Source organism: Etheostoma spectabile, chromosome 21 (genome assembly GCF_008692095.1).
Source record: "Etheostoma spectabile isolate EspeVRDwgs_2016 chromosome 21, UIUC_Espe_1.0, whole genome shotgun sequence".
Lineage (NCBI taxonomy): Eukaryota > Metazoa > Chordata > Actinopteri > Perciformes > Percidae > Etheostoma > Etheostoma spectabile.
In genome coordinates this window covers 22,041,349-22,059,486 of record NC_045753.1, presented here as the reverse complement: position 1 = coordinate 22,059,486, position 18,138 = coordinate 22,041,349, and the positions used below count along the sequence as shown (strand labels likewise).

General features: G+C 40.0%; 2 protein-coding genes across 3 annotated transcripts in view; both read right to left on the bottom strand.

Moving 5' to 3' along the window:
* The window catches only part of LOC116671382 (gap junction delta-3 protein), a 13,477-nt gene extending 6,128 nt beyond the window's left edge, over positions 1-7,349 (bottom strand). The window contains exon 1 of the mRNA XM_032502613.1: positions 7,344-7,349. The gene's annotated coding sequence lies outside the window, so the exon portion shown is untranslated. The remainder of the gene's footprint in view (positions 1-7,343) is intronic.
* top2a (DNA topoisomerase II alpha) overlaps positions 1-12,341 on the bottom strand; it is a 15,106-nt gene extending 2,765 nt beyond the window's left edge. Inside the window, exons 1-29 of one of the 2 annotated variants that reach the window (XM_032502611.1) lie at positions 12,138-12,341; positions 10,997-11,143; positions 10,315-10,405; positions 10,153-10,216; positions 9,859-10,004; positions 9,346-9,443; positions 9,039-9,251; positions 8,383-8,556; positions 7,942-8,043; positions 6,763-6,900; positions 6,530-6,668; positions 6,287-6,444; positions 5,433-5,558; positions 5,180-5,290; positions 4,689-4,794; positions 4,446-4,555; positions 4,137-4,229; positions 3,937-4,051; positions 3,719-3,840; positions 3,179-3,327; positions 2,838-3,069; positions 2,604-2,738; positions 2,231-2,431; positions 1,881-2,076; positions 1,493-1,584; positions 1,242-1,388; positions 1,064-1,147; positions 583-792; positions 282-402 (exon numbers count right to left, since the gene is read on the bottom strand). In XM_032502611.1, coding sequence (XP_032358502.1) covers positions 282-402; positions 583-792; positions 1,064-1,147; positions 1,242-1,388; positions 1,493-1,584; positions 1,881-2,076; positions 2,231-2,431; positions 2,604-2,738; positions 2,838-3,069; positions 3,179-3,327; positions 3,719-3,840; positions 3,937-4,051; positions 4,137-4,229; positions 4,446-4,555; positions 4,689-4,794; positions 5,180-5,290; positions 5,433-5,558; positions 6,287-6,444; positions 6,530-6,668; positions 6,763-6,900; positions 7,942-8,043; positions 8,383-8,556; positions 9,039-9,251; positions 9,346-9,443; positions 9,859-10,004; positions 10,153-10,216; positions 10,315-10,405; positions 10,997-11,143; positions 12,138-12,155 — 3,838 coding nt within the window. In that variant the 5' untranslated portion in view covers positions 12,156-12,341. The remainder of the gene's footprint in view (positions 1-281; positions 403-582; positions 793-1,063; positions 1,148-1,241; positions 1,389-1,492; positions 1,585-1,880; positions 2,077-2,230; positions 2,432-2,603; positions 2,739-2,837; positions 3,070-3,178; positions 3,328-3,718; positions 3,841-3,936; positions 4,052-4,136; positions 4,230-4,445; positions 4,556-4,688; positions 4,795-5,179; positions 5,291-5,432; positions 5,559-6,286; positions 6,445-6,529; positions 6,669-6,762; positions 6,901-7,941; positions 8,044-8,382; positions 8,557-9,038; positions 9,252-9,345; positions 9,444-9,858; positions 10,005-10,152; positions 10,217-10,314; positions 10,406-10,996; positions 11,144-12,137) is intronic. The other variant, XM_032502610.1, reaches the window with a different exon arrangement.
* Between the last annotated feature and the right edge of the window lie 5,797 nt (positions 12,342-18,138).

Below are 18,138 nucleotides of genomic sequence, written 5' to 3'. Positions count from 1 at the left end.
ATTTTTCTTATACTACAGTATTGTTGCTCGAATAGTTCAATAAAAAGACAATTTCCCAAAGGTTTGGTGTGTTTTATGCATGTTTGGTTGAAAGAGGTCCCACCAATGCACAAAATAAATGAATATCCTTATCCCAAAATTGAGTCTGATCTGACCTGCTTTTTAACAGAGAGCCTTTAAGGCACAAGTTCAGTGAACACCTGTGAAACTCTGAATGTACTCAAAATCAACTCAAGATGTTCAATGGTGATGGTCAATGTAACATTATCAGCCGTTCTCACCTTTTTCCTTTGCCTGGGTTTTAGTTTTCTTGCTCAGTCGTGCAACCAAGCCAATCTCCTCACTCGGCTCTGTGTTCTCTCCATCTTCTCCAAACTCCATCTTTATCACAACATCTTCACCCTAAATTACAGAAATGAGGTCAAGGTAAATGTTACTTTCATTTGGAGTGTGCTGTACCAAACAAATGTTCCAAGACGCAGATATTCTGACAGTTGGAATAACGCTGACTACTAACCCAATATACTATAAATAACTTCAAGGCAGACTAGAATAACAATTTTTCTTTTTGAAAAGACATACCTTGATTTTTCTGCCCTTCTTGCCTTCTCCTTTCTTAAGTTCAGCCTTCTTGTTAGCATCGGCTTTCATGGCGCTGGTAATGCGGGGGATAACGCGGCGTCCCTGCGGTGTGGGCAGAGTCTCCTGCTTCACCTTCATAATTTTGCCTTTTCCAGCCCCCTTTTTAACGACAGGCATGGCCTCATCTTGCTTTTCTTTTGCCTCGACAATCTGAGCACAAGAGAAACAAGATCAGAAGATTATTCAGGAGGGGAAAGCTTGACAGTGAAAATTCTGAATAAAACCAGAGGTTTGAATCAGTGCTCAACACGCTCATACAGGATTGGCAACTTGACTGTCAATTAGCATATTGTATTGCCGATTTTTGTTAAACTGTGGTGGACATACTGTAATTGACCATGTGTGACTGAGGAGGTGTGGTTGGATGTATGGAAATCCATGCGCAAAGTATAGAAAGTGTAGACAGATTAAGAGCCAATACCTCCAGTTCCTCGCAGAAAGCAGCGAGGTCTTCCTTCCACAGGTCTGCTGGAGCTTTCTTCTTCAGGGTGTTCAGCTCTGTCAACTATAAAACAGCACTTGGGTCAGATAAAAACCCTAAACCAATGTGAATTTTAAATTTGAACCCTCATATGATTGCAGCATAGCTGACATCACACCTTAGCATCCCTCTGTTTGCACAGCTCATCTTTCTTCTCTTTGGTCAAGTACCACATGGGCATGCTCAGCAGGTAGTTGTAGTCAGGCCCGCTGGTATCCTCCTTCTCCTCCGCTCCCTCCTCTTCTTCTTCGATAATCTCCTCATTCTAAAGAGCATGAACACAAACAATGTTATTTGCTCAATTGGAGGCTGATTATCTAGCACTCCTGATTAATGCAGCTGAAGGCCACATGACTCCAAGTGTCCCACCTTCTCCTGAGCCTCTTTCCAAGCCTTGACTGGGTCAGAGTCGTAGCCCATCTCCTGCAGCATGCGAATCAGTTCCTTCTTTGGTTTATTCTCTACAAGTAGATGAACCGTATTAATATTTTTGATCAGGGGAAATTGAAACACATTCTATGTCTGCACAATTATGGCTAAAATGATAAATTGGGATTGCCATAAATATTACAATGGAAAATTTAAATAGCTTTTCATAGCATTTCATTTTATGGCTGGACCTTGCACTATATAATAATTCACAATTATTGGACAGTAATGTAAATATAAAAACCATGTATCTTTCTTGTTTGTATGTCTTTCAAATTAAATTGCACCACTGTATGCTTTAAACAAAAAAATGTAACGAGCTACTAACCAATGACCAAGGTGCCCTGGATTTTCTCCAGGATGAAGCGGGCCTGGTTGGTGAGTTTAGCCCCCTCTGCTCCCAGCATGCCAATCAACCAATCCTTTCTCAGCACATAGTACTTCATCCTCAACTCAAAGAAGTCCTTGAGAATATCCTGCACAGATTCATACTTCTTCAGGCTGCCCACATGGTCAAACAGAACCTAACAAAAAGAGAAAATAAGACGGTTTGGAACAGGTTAAGTCATTTGTCAATGCTTTTTTTTTTTTTTTTTTTTTTTTTTTTTTTTAAGTACAAGACTTGATCCACCCTGAGTCGCCAAAATACACGTATTGTATATGCATAGTAGCATTTACCATAGAATTGCAGGTGAGGCTGTTCTGAAGTTTGAAGACTTTGTGGAGGCCAGCCGCCTCCGCCTCACTCAGCTTCTCTGGTGCCATCTTGACCACAAAGCGCACGGTGGAGTCAGTGTGGTATTCCTTGTAGTCTGTGATCAGAGGAGGAACCTTCTCTGTGCCATTCATCATTGGCTCCAGCACGTTCTCCTTGTAAGACTAGACCACACACAATCATGTGAAATAGCATGTAGAGGTAATTAAAATGGTCACAAAAAGTACTTTAAATGAGTAATTGAATTTGGGCCTATGCTGGAAAACACCATTAACATACATGATGGAACATCCTGAACACATCGCCAACAGGAAGGACAAAGCTTTAGTGACTAACCTGTGTCCAGGTTTTGACAGGCAATTCAGAGATCTCAATGGTGGTGGAATCAATGATGGCCACCTCTCCACTTATGACGTACTGGTTGTCCATCACCTTCTCAATTGTGCCTTTGAAGCCTTTGTAGCTTGGAAGCTTTGGGGGGAAAAATAAAAAAGGCACGCTCACCATCTGATTTGTACAGCGGAAGACAACAAATTAATCTCAGAAAGCATTAGCCATCCTGGTCCTCACCATTGGCAGAGGCTCATCGCCATTGAGCATGCGGTGTATGTTGCTGATGATCTCTCGTATGTCAAAGTTGGGGATCTTGCTGGACCAGCCTGTGCCAATACCTTCGGAGCCGTTCACCAACACAGTGGGGAGAATGGGCATGTACCACTCTGGCTCTACACGCTGGTTGTCGTCATAGTTGTACTTGAGCAGGTTGGCATCCACAGCTGGGAAAACAAGACGGGCCAGAGAGCTGGAAGGACAGAAAGTTCAGTTAAATCATGAAATTAACACACATTCTCAAATGTGTGCAGAAGGCCTTTAGCTTCAGATTATTTGTAGATTGTAAGGAGGCTACCAACCTGAGCATGGTGAAGATGTATCGAGGGCTGGCAGAGTCCTTGCCACCATTCAACCTGGTTCCAAACTGACCCAGTGGCTGCAACAGGTTCAAGTTGTTGCTTCCCACAAAGTTCTGGGCCAAACCAGTAATGGTCATCATCAAAGAGACCTGAAAAACGAACAGTTCACCAGATTGAATCTTAATATCACAAATGCTAAACATAGCTAGCAGTGCTCACCAAAACAGAGTCAGCAGAAATTATTTTGCTTTGAAAGGTTGTTTTGTACTTATTGTACTCCAAACTAATGTTTGATTAACGCAAACCTTTATGAATCTAGTCAGGTCTGGCAGAAGCCAGGATGACAGTATCAAATTTCAAATCACTGTACAAGCTGAAGGCAAACATATGAAAGAAACAGCCAGAAATCAAAACAACAGACTGCTTAAGACACTGAAAAGACAGAGAAGGCTTCTCAGAAAGTTTACCAAAAAAATAAAAAAAATCAACATTGTAAACCCATGCAGAAAATCAACTCATTAAAGTGTAATGTCATCTTACCTCTCCGTGGTGGTAGGCAGACATCTCAGCCACCGAGCCAGCCAACTGGGCCACCTTCACCTCCCGCTTATCATTCCTCTTGAAGCAACAGAACATCACCTTCCTCTGGCCTGGTTTCAGACCTGACATAAACACAAATGCAGACACACATCAAACCACTCCCATAACAAACAGGGTTTCTTTAGAGTTACAAATGTGCTCATAATCGTATCTCGCACCGTCCACTAGGCAGGGGATTGATCTCTCGTTGTCAGAGTTGGAAAAAAGTACCAGCTCCTTGTTGACAAAGTCGTTATAGGAGAGGGACTTGGTGGCCTGACCGTACAGGTAATCCTGTGAAGAGACGGTAAAAGATAAAGTAAAACTAAACATAAAACAATAATAAAGCATGCCACGTTCACCAATTGATGGCCGTTACCTCAGGCAGGTTGTGAGCCCTGCGCTGGCGCCTGTCGACCATGAAGTTGGTCAGCCACTCTTTCCGCTCTTCCACTTTCTTCTTGCTAAAGGCCTGGGCATTAAAAAAAGAAAAGAATCAGTTATCAATACTTTGACTGCTAATTATATCCTAGCCAAGACGTTTGAGATAATTTATAGTGCATGCTGCGATAGGTTTACAAATGCACTACGGGGTGTCTCAACAATTACATTTCACGTGATCCTCCCCAGTGCGTACTATACATTTAATCAGCTGTTGAATGAGCCAAACAGACGGGTAACATCTTACCAGGGTGATAGCTTCATCGTCTTCAGGTCCAGAGTACTTGAAAGGGATACGGTGTCTCTGCATATCAGAAAAGTACTCCTTGGCTTCCTGCGATGTGCTGGTTCCCAAACCTGGATGAACAAAGGCCACAACATTTTAGAAAGAGCTATTATAATGCCACAAGACTATCCATGACATTGGCCAGGTATGAAGGGTTGCTTACTTGTATTTTCTTAACTACCATACACGGGTTTTGTAACAAACCTTTGTAGTATTTTATTTTCCAAGATTTGAGGTTGGACTGGCTGTCCTTCCATTGGTTGAATTCAGGGATACTGTAGAAAGACAGTGCGGTTTTCTTCTGAGATACCTAGAAAGAGAAAAATATTGGTAATCTACAACCACTTCTCATCTTCTTACCTAGTAATTAAACAGCCTTATATGGTTGGCAACAAAATGCTAAAATAAAGATAGGATATGACCACTATCAAAAAGGATTCATAAATCTTTTTTGACGGTAAATCTGTAAAAGCAAGTGTTCTGTGGTTTTAACACCAGATGGCAGTGTTGTTGCAAATTCAGGAAGACTACTCAAAGTTTTACCTCTTTCAGGGCTAGAAATCACCTTAGTTTCAGGTAACATGCAATATCCACAACATCACTTCACCATTTCCAACAAAAAAAATCCAATAAAAACAGCAACAGCCCAAACATCCAGGGGGTTTCAGTGTGAGACTTTTGGGGAGATTATGTACCTTGATGATGGGGGTGATGAACTCTTCCAGGAAGTTGTGGCGCAGCAACGATGGCCAGTTATGGTGGATGAAGTTGATTACAAGGCCCTTAATGTGGGAGCCATCTTGATCCTGTCACAATCACAGGAATACAGCAGAGTCTAGTCATATAAATGTAAATCGGTAAAGCTAAAGATTAATACCACTTAAACTTCTACACATAGAATAGATGTCTGAGATGGTAATAGAGATCAAATGAAAACTGCTGGCACACCTGATCTGTCATGATCATGATCTTGCCGTAACGTAGAGTCTTGAGGGATTCTGGGTCGCTGTAGTTCTTCTTGTACTGAAGGCCAATGATCTTAATGATGCTGTTGATTTCAGCGTTCTCCATGATCTGAAGAGGAAGACCAAACAATTTTTACTCTCAGCGGTTTGCTGAACTACATCACAGACAGATGATGCCCAATATGGTTTTCTCTGATTGAACCTATTGTTATGCATTCTAAAGGGATTTTCAGACAGGGAGCAACACTTTGCCTGCATAGTCGCGTGGATTCGCTAGGTCTACTATGCTCCTCATATGGAGGACAACGCTCCACAATTAAAACGCCAGGTAACGGCAGGAATGTGTGGTAACCATGGAGATTCTGTGCACCACTGTATCACTGCCATACAAATGACAGTTGAGCTGACTGTGGTATCATACATGCCTAATTACAGATCAATTTACAACAGTGGCAATACTAGCCTTTCCTTACCACGGCTTGTTATTGTGGGTAGCTAAAGTTAGCTAAATTAGCATAGTCATAATTACGGACGACAAATCCAATCTTGTGCAAAGGCTCTGACAAGCAAAAGCCCTCCTGTCTGTGTCCTGATAACTGTTCATGAAATAGGTTTTATATTTCAGTGAACTCAAACAGTAAGAATCAGTCTCTTGTTCATTGCTTTGCATGGCGCATAGCTTGCGTAGGGAAAAGTTCAACACAATTCAACTCTTGCAGCAAGTCACTTGCTCGTCACACGCACGCAGGGAACAACACTGATTTATCTATATGACAAACATCTGCAAATCCATGCAGCTGCCATAAAATGGCTGAGGGAAAATGCTGTTGATCTAACCTGTTTGAGTGAGGCCTCCCGGACGTTGAGCATTTTTCCTCTGAGAGGGAAGACACCATAGCGGTCCCTGCCGACCACTCCCAGCCCAGACACAGCGAGCGTCTTGGCCGAGTCTCCCTCAGTAAGGATCAGTGTGCAGCCAATAGAGTTCTTCCCACCTGCCAGAGAAAATGGTTACTGCAGGAGGATGGCAGCTAATTTGCTTCCTTGAGGGTTAGACTGTACAAAAAAGGTATACAATACCTGCATCGTTGGCATCATCCAGTTTAGGCACCCCTTTGATTTTTGTGTGTTTAACACTTGAGCATTTCTTGTTGAGCTGGGTTTGAGCCTTGAACTTCACCCAGTTCATGATACTTTCCACAATCCCACAGGATGTGGCCTATGGAGAACAGAAGATAAAGACAAATTTGTAAGGTCGGAATGATTACACTTCTCTGGGTGAGCGTGCAATTCAAGTGGTTCTTCACTGGCACCTGTTTAATGAACTTGGCACTGAGAGGACAAGTGGACCCAAAGCTCTTCTGCTGCAGTGTCATGTTCTCTTTGGTCTGAGAGTCAAAGGTGGGGTTCTCAACCAAGCAATTGACAAACAGCCAAAGGTGGTTCTTCACCTGGAGGGAGTGGGAATGGAGCATACTCAGTTATGCATTCTGCTAACAAAGAATATGTATAATATTATACTAGGGCTGCAACAACTGAATTAATAAAACTTGATTGGCAACTAATTTCATTATTGATTGGTTGTGTCGCGTAACTATTATGTTTGAGTAAAACATTTCTTTTTGATTTGAGTGGAGGTAGAGGAAAGACCATTGGAGAGACCAGTAACATTGTTCTGAAACACATGGCGACAGGAGAGAAATCAGTAGGCCCTAAATCATCAAAGGTGTGGGAGAGTTTCACACGAAATAAATCAAAAAAAGTGTGTCAATTGCGAGATATGCAAAAGCAACATGGCATGGCACAGGAGCACCACGGTGATGATTCAGCACCTAAAACGTAAACATGAGTCCTAATGAAGGAAGAAGAGTTGAACAGCAGTGTAAGTCACCACAGATATATTTACTGCCATATGCATCTATGGGTAAGTCACTACAGAATCTTACTTTTGAACGTTTTACGCTTTGAAGTGAGGAACGTAACATCTCCCAGTGGGCTCTTCTGGTGCTGGTGTTTACATGTCAGCGTTATTGTTAGCTTGTTAATAACAGCAGTAACTCAGGGGTACGTAGTTTGCAAGACTAAAGACATTTTCATTCACTTGTCTTTTTTTGGCCCGTTAATTTTTTTGATCTGTTGTCATGTATACATTCTGTGCTTTAATCAGTTAAACAAAAATATACATCTCTTTGTGCACAATTAAAAGCAGACGTAAAGCATATATGTGCATGTTTTTTTGTGTTAGTCCATTATTATTATTATTATTATTATTATAACAGCTCAGGGATGTTCAAGGAGCTACCTGTTTGTGCATAGTTTTCAAATAATGGGTTGGAAAGTAAAGCTTTCGTTTTGTTTTTTTATCCGATTCATCAGAAAAATAAATCAATAGATGAATCAATTATATAAATAATTGATACTTGCAGCCCTATATTATACTCAGTTCAGATTATATTATACATGCATCTGAGTTCCCAGCACGATGACTATACCTGGAAAGGCTTGATGGCCACCCCAGCTTTATTCTTCTTCTTCACCACTTCAATGAGCTTTGCAACCACCTGGTCAGCCACGTAGTCGACATGCCTTCCTCCCTGAGGTCCAGAGGACAAACACAAAATCCCATTTACAGAATAAAAGGACATAAGTCTTAATCATCGTGACACAAAGCAGCTGGGAGAGCAGCCAAACAAACACTCAGCTGCCAAAAAACATGGTCTACTAGTTCAGTCAGCCTTAAAATGCACAAAAGCTGCAGTCCGATGTAACACGGCTGACGAATTAAGATAAATTGATATTGGCACTCAGTATTCCAACAGTATACTTAAGAAATGTAATTATTGGTATGACATTGAGTTCATAACCCAACCACACTGTCACATGTACTGTACAAAAAAATGCACTAATAAAGTAATCTAACACACGGACATTACTTTGGTCGTGGCAATACTGTTGACAAAGCTGACTTGCTGGAAACCTTTCTCACTCATGGTGAGGCAGACCTCCCAGCGCTGGTTGACAACCTCGTGGACCACAGTAAGGTCACCGCCAAGCTCGTCCACCTTGTCCTTCAAATACATGTCCACGTAGCTACGGAAACCTGTAAGCTGGAGTACAAGAGTGGCCTTAGTTTTGATCACAAGATTTACCCCTACAGGCTTATGCAATGATCAGTAAAATCAGTTCAAACTCAATAGGCAATTCCAAATGGATGAAAATGATTGGTAAAGTTATTCCTGTTTGTACCATTAAAAACCCTCACTCATACACAGCTAGTAAAAGTTTAAGATGAGAAATTCCATAATATGTAGAAGTCTAAATGCCAAGAAAAGAAATGGTTACATTTTCAAAATGATTTCTCAGCTGGAAATAAACCGGAAACTTCGAAATCTGCTTCAAAATTTAGAATGAAGTTTTTCGACAATTGACAATGTTTACAAAGTTAATTTTTAATCTAATTATTGATATTTGAGAGGAAAAATAAAACCCATTTCTACTTTAGTAAAAGACAGCTGATATGTAGGTGGTTGACAGAAAGCATCAGGCAGAAAAGTGAGAGACAGAAAAGTGAAACAGCATGGTAACTTACTGGCAGCCTCTTGCCATTGAAGAACACGCGGACACCTTTGGAGGATCCAGCGATGTCGTAGGCCCTCCTGGTCATCAGAGCCACGGTGTCTTTGTCCAAGATGCTCATTTTAAACTTGGCAAGATCTGGCCTAAAGGTGATGCAAGTGTATTCCTCTCCTTCAAAGGGTTTGAGGTTATAATCCCCTGCTCTGCCCATGTTGTCGTACCAAGTCTGTAGAAAAACATGGACATATTGTGAAATTACATTTTTCTCTTACAAGTTACAATGATTACAAAAGAGCAATGTTTCTCAGCCTCTTTCCTACCTGCTTAAATATCTTCTTTGACTCTTTACAGGCAGTCTCTACAGTGAACTTTGTGCTAAAGATGTTGCAAAGCTTAGCCCCATATCCATTGCGTCCACCTAAAGAACAAGTTTTGGTATGAACGAAGATGTGGGTTAGGATACTAGCAAATTAACGGTCTACTGATTAAACACGAAAAAACAGCTTGAAATTACGACAACCTGGGTCTTATGCTCATAGTTTGCCAATCCACCAATATGATAAAATATTTGCTTCCCAATGGTTTAAATATCACATTTAACCCTGGGTTTTTGGTAAAATCTGTGATCATGGCTGACTAACCTTGTTAGACCCTATTGTAAAGTTGCGTCTAACATTGTCTTCACATGCCAAAATCTCTGCAATTTCATTGGTACAAAAAAATGTTATAACCAAAAGCCAAGATGGCCAAAACTAAAAACAATCTATAAAACCCAGGTTGTTTAAACAGCATTTACATATAAATTGACTTTAAAATTCCACATTCAGTCCTACCAGTGACTTTCTTCTCGTCATCGTCATAGTTACTGGAGGTGAGTAGCTGTCCAAAGATGAGAGCGGGCACGTAGACCTTTTCCACCTTGTGCTCCACCACAGGAATACCCTTACCATTATTCCACACACTGATGGTGTTGTTTTCTCTGAAAATAAAAGACACACACATTTTCTAATGTGCTTCTGTGGCACCAAAGAAAGCTGAATATGAGCTGGGGCTATTGTACAAACTACATGCAAAGGGACACTAAGGTGGGATTATATAATATTTTATTATATACCAATATTACTCACATATCAATATTGATCTTGATGCAGGACATGCCGTTATCCCTCTGCTTATTGTCAGCTGCATTTACTGTAGAAAGAATTAAAAAAAAACTTCAGGATAGTGGGCCAGCCAAACTTTTGTCTATTTAGACAAAACATCAAGAATTATGAGAAATATTTACTCACCAAGGATCTCATCAAAAATCTTGTAAAGCCCAGGCACAAACGTTACATCACGGCAGTTCAGTCCATCATCCTCATCATACACCCACATTTGCTAAGGAAAGAAGTCAACTGGTGACTACTCAACATCCTGCAACTCTGCAGTGAGAGCAAAATTCTTCAGCAAAAATCTCAAATAGCCCACTCTCAAATCAGCTCCATGGAGATTTACCCAATGTCTTAAATCAGTGATATTCAACAGGGGGTCCTCAGAGTCACTGCAGGCGGCCTCCAAATTATTGTCAAAAAGGATTTTCCTGAATACAAATGTATTCATGACATATTACCAAACTTAAATCACCACTGATGATTGGCTTAGTGGCCTATAAGATAGTCATCTACAAACACAGCAAATCCTAAGATTCTTGTGCCACATGTATGTTAAACATTAAAAGATGATTTATAAAATATGCCAACAATTATTGTTTTGTTTGTGTCCCTTAAGGTCACCTACACGTTATTGTAGGCCCAGTTTAGTATGCAACTTAATTTTATACAATATATGTGGTAGGGGTTCCCTGCTTCGTCTCTCTTTTGAGGGGCCCTTGGCTTAAAAAACGTAGAAGACCCTGTCTTAAATGAATAAAAGGTGTATTAGAGAAGCCATCGATTTCAAAGACCCAGTCATTATTGAGTAACCTCTTACTTGGGTGACAGGCTCCACAGAGCCGATGTAGGAGTCCGGTCGGAGCAAAATGTGCTCCAACTGCGTCTTCTTCTGATAGATCCTCTCCACTGACAGCCGCTTCGGATCTTTCTTCGTCCTTTCCACCGGCTTGTTTTCAAAGAAGGGCTGAAGCGAATGACACATGGTTATCTTTTATGTGAATTCATCTTTTTTACTTATTTTCATTTCATCTTGCATAATGGAGCAGGGATTCTATTTGTGTTTAAAGTAACCTCTATACAATGATCAATAACATCGCAATGAAAGATCAAACAGCTCTGCATTGTTGTAATTACTTGACTCTTGACTTTTAATGTTGACAAAACCGCAGACAATTTGGTGAACACAAAAAGGCATTTCAACTGAAAAACGTAAAATGAGTGCAGTCTACAAAACATCTGATTGGCGTTGTTGGGATTTGATTACAATGTGGAGGACATTTTAGACGAGCGGGTGTTACTGGTTACAGCCAGCCATTTTTCAAATGTCTCTCGAACGTGAGGTCACAATACCACCAGTTTTGAAATGTAAACACTGCTGACCAAACAAGTTCTGCTTGTGCCTTACGTTACTTTCAAAATTAAAAATACCATTTGAGTGCAGTTCCACCTTGTCTTTCGAACTAAAACTGTTACACTCAAGTTAACATTAATCCTAAATGAATAACATAACATCAGCTAGTTTTGAGTGTGCAAGGCATGCTGTGAGACAAGTAACGTTATTTCTTCAATGGCATAGATAGGGATGTAACGTTATCGTCAACATTCACGTTAGCTAATTAAGCTAACGGTACCCAGATGGTTAACGTGTTATGGACCGTAACATGGCTTCTAAAAACTAAAGCTAACATTACATCACATTTAATGTCGTCCCGTGTGTCTGGGAGGGAGGGGGGTTCCTGGGGTACATTAAACATTGTTCTTTTATTGACCAGTGAATAAACGTCAACTATGTTAAAGTTGTACTAAATATTGTTAACTAGCTAACTTTAACCGTAGCTAACAAGTCTCACTGTACGTAAACGTTGACTAGCTGATGGCTAGCCAGCTAGTTTTACAGTAGCTAACGTTAAACTAGCTAACGTTAGCAGTAACTACATTTTGAAGTTAATAAAAATTACCTTCAGTGGTTCAGCCATTTTTCTTATGTTTACTGGTAAACCTTTGGTATCGCAATAACTTTTGACTCCGTTTATAACTAACGTTTGCTAATCAACGCCCACCGAGCTTAGTCCTAAAACTAGCTAACTTCTGTTTAGCTGCACTAAAACGTATCGACGTTGAATGATTCAAGAACACAGTTTGAAAATTCGGATATATCCCGCCAGCTACATTGACCAATCAAACGAAGGGCCTTCTGACGTTTCCCTCCAATGAGAAACGCAAAATACGTTTTCCCCCAATAAACAACCAATCACCTACGCCTAAAGAGGTCTAAGCCCGCCTACATTGTGTCTCATGGCCAATCGGCTTCCCAAGATAGAAAAAAATAGAATAGAATCGTGCTTCAAAATGAATTTGCGGAATATGTGTATAACTCATAGACTATTCATATTAGTAATAATATACAGTCCATGACATCACCCTATGACACGGACACCTGTCCATTCAAGAAAAAAATAATCAAGATGTACCATTTCCCACAATTGTTGGGCCTACACATGCATGTTTAGTTACATGAACAGCAGCTTATATCGCCCATTACATTTTAAGAGTGGTCACTGTGTATATGAGCAGTTTCATTCTATTGTTTTTGGCCATACTGCAGCACACGGTAGTAAAAATCATGAGATTGGAGTGCTGACTTTGAGTTTTAAAGGTGTTTGGAGATGATTATTGGGTGAGTAGTGTCAGAGCCAGTAACATTTTATACATGTTATTGTACTCGTATAAAAGATTTACCCCTGCAGGACTAAACCACACTCTTTCTTGTGTGTGAGAAGCAGCTGTCACCTGCTGTACTTTGGCTGTACCTCTGGTGCTGATGAAAACTAGACTTTTCAGAGGTGTTAAATTATGTGATCCAGGTGTACAGCTTCAAGACGAGATTTGAATACGCTGTGTGCAGATGTTGAATATTGCAGCTTCTCTTAGCTCCGTGAATCTTAATTGCCATTATGGAGTTGTGAAAATCACAGTTTCTCTGATCACTATAAAGCCTGCAGGATTATACGGCGAGCAGTTTAGGCTTCAGAGAATGTGGTGCATCTGTGGGTGGTGATGGCGCAGTGGATGTGACACACGCCTTTGGTGTGGGAGATCTGAGTTCAATTCCCACTGCGGTAGCCTACATCAACCAATGTGTACCTGAGCAAGACACTTAACCCATAGTTGCCCCAGAGGTGTAGTAATTGTAAGTTGCTTTAAATAAAAAAGCGTCAGCTAAAATGGCGTGTAATGTAATTGGATATTGATGGAACTGCCATTAAACTTGAAAGTCAGCACTATAGCCCTTTGTATATTGTTTCATTTGCTTGCACTGTATGTATAGTGTGTAGCCACATATCTTAAAAATCTAAATTCAGTGGAAAAACAGATATAATTTTTGTCAGAAGTTTTAATTCAGTATATTATCCAATACTCACTTTTATTAAATAGCTTCTCAAGCTTTTGACCATATTCTTGGTGAAAAAAATGTCTGGTTACTCCTCATCAAACTATTGACTTAAACTTAATTCTGTCCCATAATAAAATTGTCTAAATTAATTGGTTACCAACGGCCTGTTGCTATTGATGGCATATCCCACAAGCTACAGTATGGCACTTTTAAAGCTGTACAATATTCTCTGAAGCTTAAAATGCTAGCTGTATAATCCTGCAGGATTTATAGAGATCAGAGAAACTGTAATATTCACAGCTCCATAATGGCAATCAGGATTCATGGAGCTAAGAGAAGCTGCAATATTCAACATCCATGCACATCCCATCATATTCAAATCTCGCCTTGAAGCTATACACCTGCATCACATCATTTAACACCTCTCTGTAAAGTCTAGTTTTCATCAGCATCAGAGGTACAGCCAAAAAACAGCAGGTGACAGCTGCTTCTCACACACAAGCATTTACATGTACAATAGAAGGCAATAGTAGTCCCCAAAATGGATCCCTTTGATTAATCAAGATGTGCGTACAAACAAATACCCATACCAGTTAAGTCAGAAATAATAAGATCTGTCATAGACATACTGGCTGACTGGGTCGCCCTGGATGGTTCAGACAATCACTGCAACAAGCTCACCCCTGCTGAAGGGGTGATCAGTAGACATTGATCAGTAGTGCTAATAACACCATTGTACAAACTGTTACTGTCTTTTTAAATGTAACAATGCAGAAAAAATGAGTGTTTTCTCTTCTGTCAGTGCAGCATTCCTGTTCACCTAAAGTGTTCTGTTTCAATTTTGCTTCAATCATTCCCAGCATTACTCTCTCTCTCTCTCTCTCTCTCTCTCTCTCTCTCTTTCATTCACTCCAATCTCTCACACACACATACACACTGTACATGATAGCTGCCTAAGAGCTATTTAGTAATTTAACAAGCTTGTCTCCCCCTAGAAGTGTGCTGTTGAAGTTTCACGATAGCCCTAAACTGATGCATTTCACAGCTAGTATCATCATGCGCAGCTTTCAATTGTGTTAGTTAATGTGAAGTGATACAGTGGAGGATTTAAGAAAGCACTACAGAGAAAAGACAGGATTGTATCTTTCTGGACTGGACGTTGCTAACAGTGAATGGAAATGGAGTACCCTGATTTATCTAACAGTTCGATCATACTTATCTGTCTTCCTCTGCTAAGTTGCCCACTCATCTGGCCTTGGCATGATGATAATAATAGGGCTGAAGAGCTGCAGTCCAGCGGATGCAGTGGAGTGTATGTACACAAATACACCCACAGCCGCACACGTGAATGGAGGCGCAAACACACATTGCAAGTTGATTTTGCACTTGGTATGTTCAGCCGGAAAGAATGATTGATCTCCTTTAAAAAAAATAAAGAATGTGGCAGCCACAGCCCTCATCCTTTTTTTCCCTAATGTGCAACACTCAGGATTGCTAGCTGTTTCCACCTGCTTTCAGTCTGTATGCTAAGCTAAACTAAATGTCTCCTGCCTATAGCTTTATATTACATGGGATCAACAGATGTGAGTGGTAGTAATCTTTTTTCACTCGGCAAGAGAGAAGAGCAGAGAAGAGGCAGTTGTTGGGTTGACTGGACTCTCTGTTGATTTTCTTTACTCTAGACTTTATTCTCCTGGTGTATTTTTCCTCTAGGTTGACCAGTGTTCACCAGTAAATAAACATCAATCTTTATCTACATATATATTTTGTTTGCAACTATGACATTACTATTCGAACCTAGTAGCACGCTCACACACAGACTGTATCATATCTGGTACTGGTGGGCAGTCTGAAACAGGGAATGCTAAGTACTCGGCATCCAAAAATAGTCGCCCATCCGAAGTTGCTGAGAGATGTTAGCAAAGTAGATGGACACCCGCGCTCTTAGTACCACCTGCTTTCCTGTTTATTTATTGATGGCCCTGTTTTCTAAGGCCTGATACAGTTTGCCTGTTGGGGAAAAAAGAAACATGACGTGTCAGATGTGTTGATAGTTATCTAAAGGGGCTGTTTGGTGCAGCTTGATTCCCTGTGTCATACAAGAATAGAGCTGCTTTACCGATATTAGGGTGACAGGTAAACAACTGCTGATTCCAGCTGAGCACAGGTATGTCAGAGCCTGAAGTAGGGTTTTCAAAAATATATCAGTTGGCAGTCTCCATTGATAAGGATGCTTTCGGGGCCCGTGGTGGATGAGATGGTAAAGAAATATGGTTCTGCCTGTGTAGAATGCCTACTGTATTGGTCAACAAAGTTTGGGTTTCCACAAAATGGTTCAGTGATTAACCGACAAAAAAGGGAAATTATTATCATTATTGTTGGCTGAAACCAAAATTGAAGTCACCTGAGTAACTTGGTACATTTTAGGTTGTTTGTGTTTAACAATTTGTGAGATTGGGGTTGTGGCCATTCTGGGGGCATTTCTGAACAGGAAACAAACATAGTTTTGAGAATTTCTCCAACGCGAGTGTGACATAGAGTTTATGGTAAAACCTACAAGAAACAGTAGGAATTAAGCATTATAGTGATGACTATATTGTAGTCTAAAGAGAAGTACTTCCACTCTTGGTTATGGGTAACCAGAGTAAAAAGTCACATGATCCTGCAGGGCCCTTGGTGAATGAAATGGTAGAGAAACATGGTTCTGCCTGTATGGTATACCGTATTTTAAGCTAAGATACCGTATTGGTCAACAAAGTTTGGGTTTCCACAAAATGGTTCAACGAGTTCAGGAAAACTAACAGGTCCGCCGCTATTCTCAGTTCTTTTAAATCAAGGCTGAAGAGCTTTTTTTTTACGTTGTCTTTCTTTAAATAATTGTTAATTTCCTATACTAAAGTTGCATTGTTAAAATTATATGACAATCTTATTTGCTTTTATATTTTTAACTGCTTTAACTTCTCTTTAATGTTTATTTCTCATACTGCACTGTAACTTTTATTATATTTTATTTCTTTTTAATTTCTTAATTGTTTTTAACTGCTCTTTATTGTTTTACGTGAAGCACTTTGAGTTGCCTTGTTGCTGAAATGTGCTATACAAATAATGCTGCCTTGCCTTGCCTTCAACGTGCATCTTTTTTCGTCATGTTGGCTCCTCAGCCCCCAAAGACCAGCAAAGATAAGATATAGAAGTGGACCATCAGAGCTCTCCAAAGTGGATTTGAAAATATAGGTCTTATGTTGAGATGTGGGGCAGCAAAAAAAAAAAAGCTATTTGAGATATTGTATTGCTACTTTTAGACTGAATCGTCACTACTTCATCTTAAAGGAATAGTTTGGCATTTTAGGAAATACACTTATTCACGTTTTCCCCAAGTTACATGAGAAGATTGATACCACTAGAGTGCTATCGATCTTCTCATCTAACGCTCAGCAAGGCAGCAGGTAAGCATATTTCCCAAAACATAAAACAAGATCTTTAAAAGAATATTGTTAGGTCAAAGTGCATACATGAGTCAAATAATACCTCTGCCCACAACTCATCCATTAAATATTTTAATTTGAGTCTTTAATACAAAATGTGTTTTGTATTAAAGGCTCCCTCATAATGAAATAATCATGGGAAAGGGAAAATTGAAATTAAAGCTTTGTGTTTACTGGGAGTATTTGGCTCAGGCAATTTGCATGTGTGTGTGACAGCTGAAACAACTGGCAGCAAACTGTTGTTGGTAGAAAAATGAGTGTGTGCAGATGCTCACAGGAAGAAGAGCAAACTAGACGACAAATAGTACTGGTATATTTTTAAAATATAACTTATGAGTATTTAAGCCTTTTACATTGTCAAAAATAACAAACAAAAATGACATTGTCAGAAAATCTCTAACACTTCCAGCACTGGAAGACTTTATGGGTCATGTTTTGACCATCACATTTCCAGTAGTGTCCTGGGAGGTGCATAACATGACCTTTAAGGTGAACACCCCTCCCTGGCTGTCATTGTGAATATGTCAGGCACAATGAAGGGCTAAGAATTATTAATTACTTTAAAAGGGCAGTGGAAAACAGCTTTAGCCACCTCTATCCTGTGTTGGCAGGCAAGTGCAGGCAACTACTTAACATTTAAGATGCTATACATAACAGTCACTGACGCCACTTTGTTGATTGTACACTTGGGGAAATGTTATCGGTGTTTTGCAAACACAACAGCTATACATCTGCACAAATGGTGGGGGGTGGGGGGGCTGAAGGAAAGAACTATTGTTAGATCCTTGAAGAGATCAAATAAAAATGTGTACAGAAATAAAGAAAAAAGTAAAGATTTGAGAAAGGTCAAAAAAAGAACATTGCAAATCAGTTTTTTAGTAATCATTTTGTGACCCCTTGGATTAATCTCACAACCCCTTGTGGGGGTCCCAAGCCCAAGGTTGGGTACCAATGACCGAAAACATACTTAAAATGTTGTATAGCGTTATTCTATTTGCAAACACATTTCCATAAAAAGTATACATGAGCAACAAAAATAATCCTCTTGGAACAGTGGAGCATTAAACCAATTACGATCTG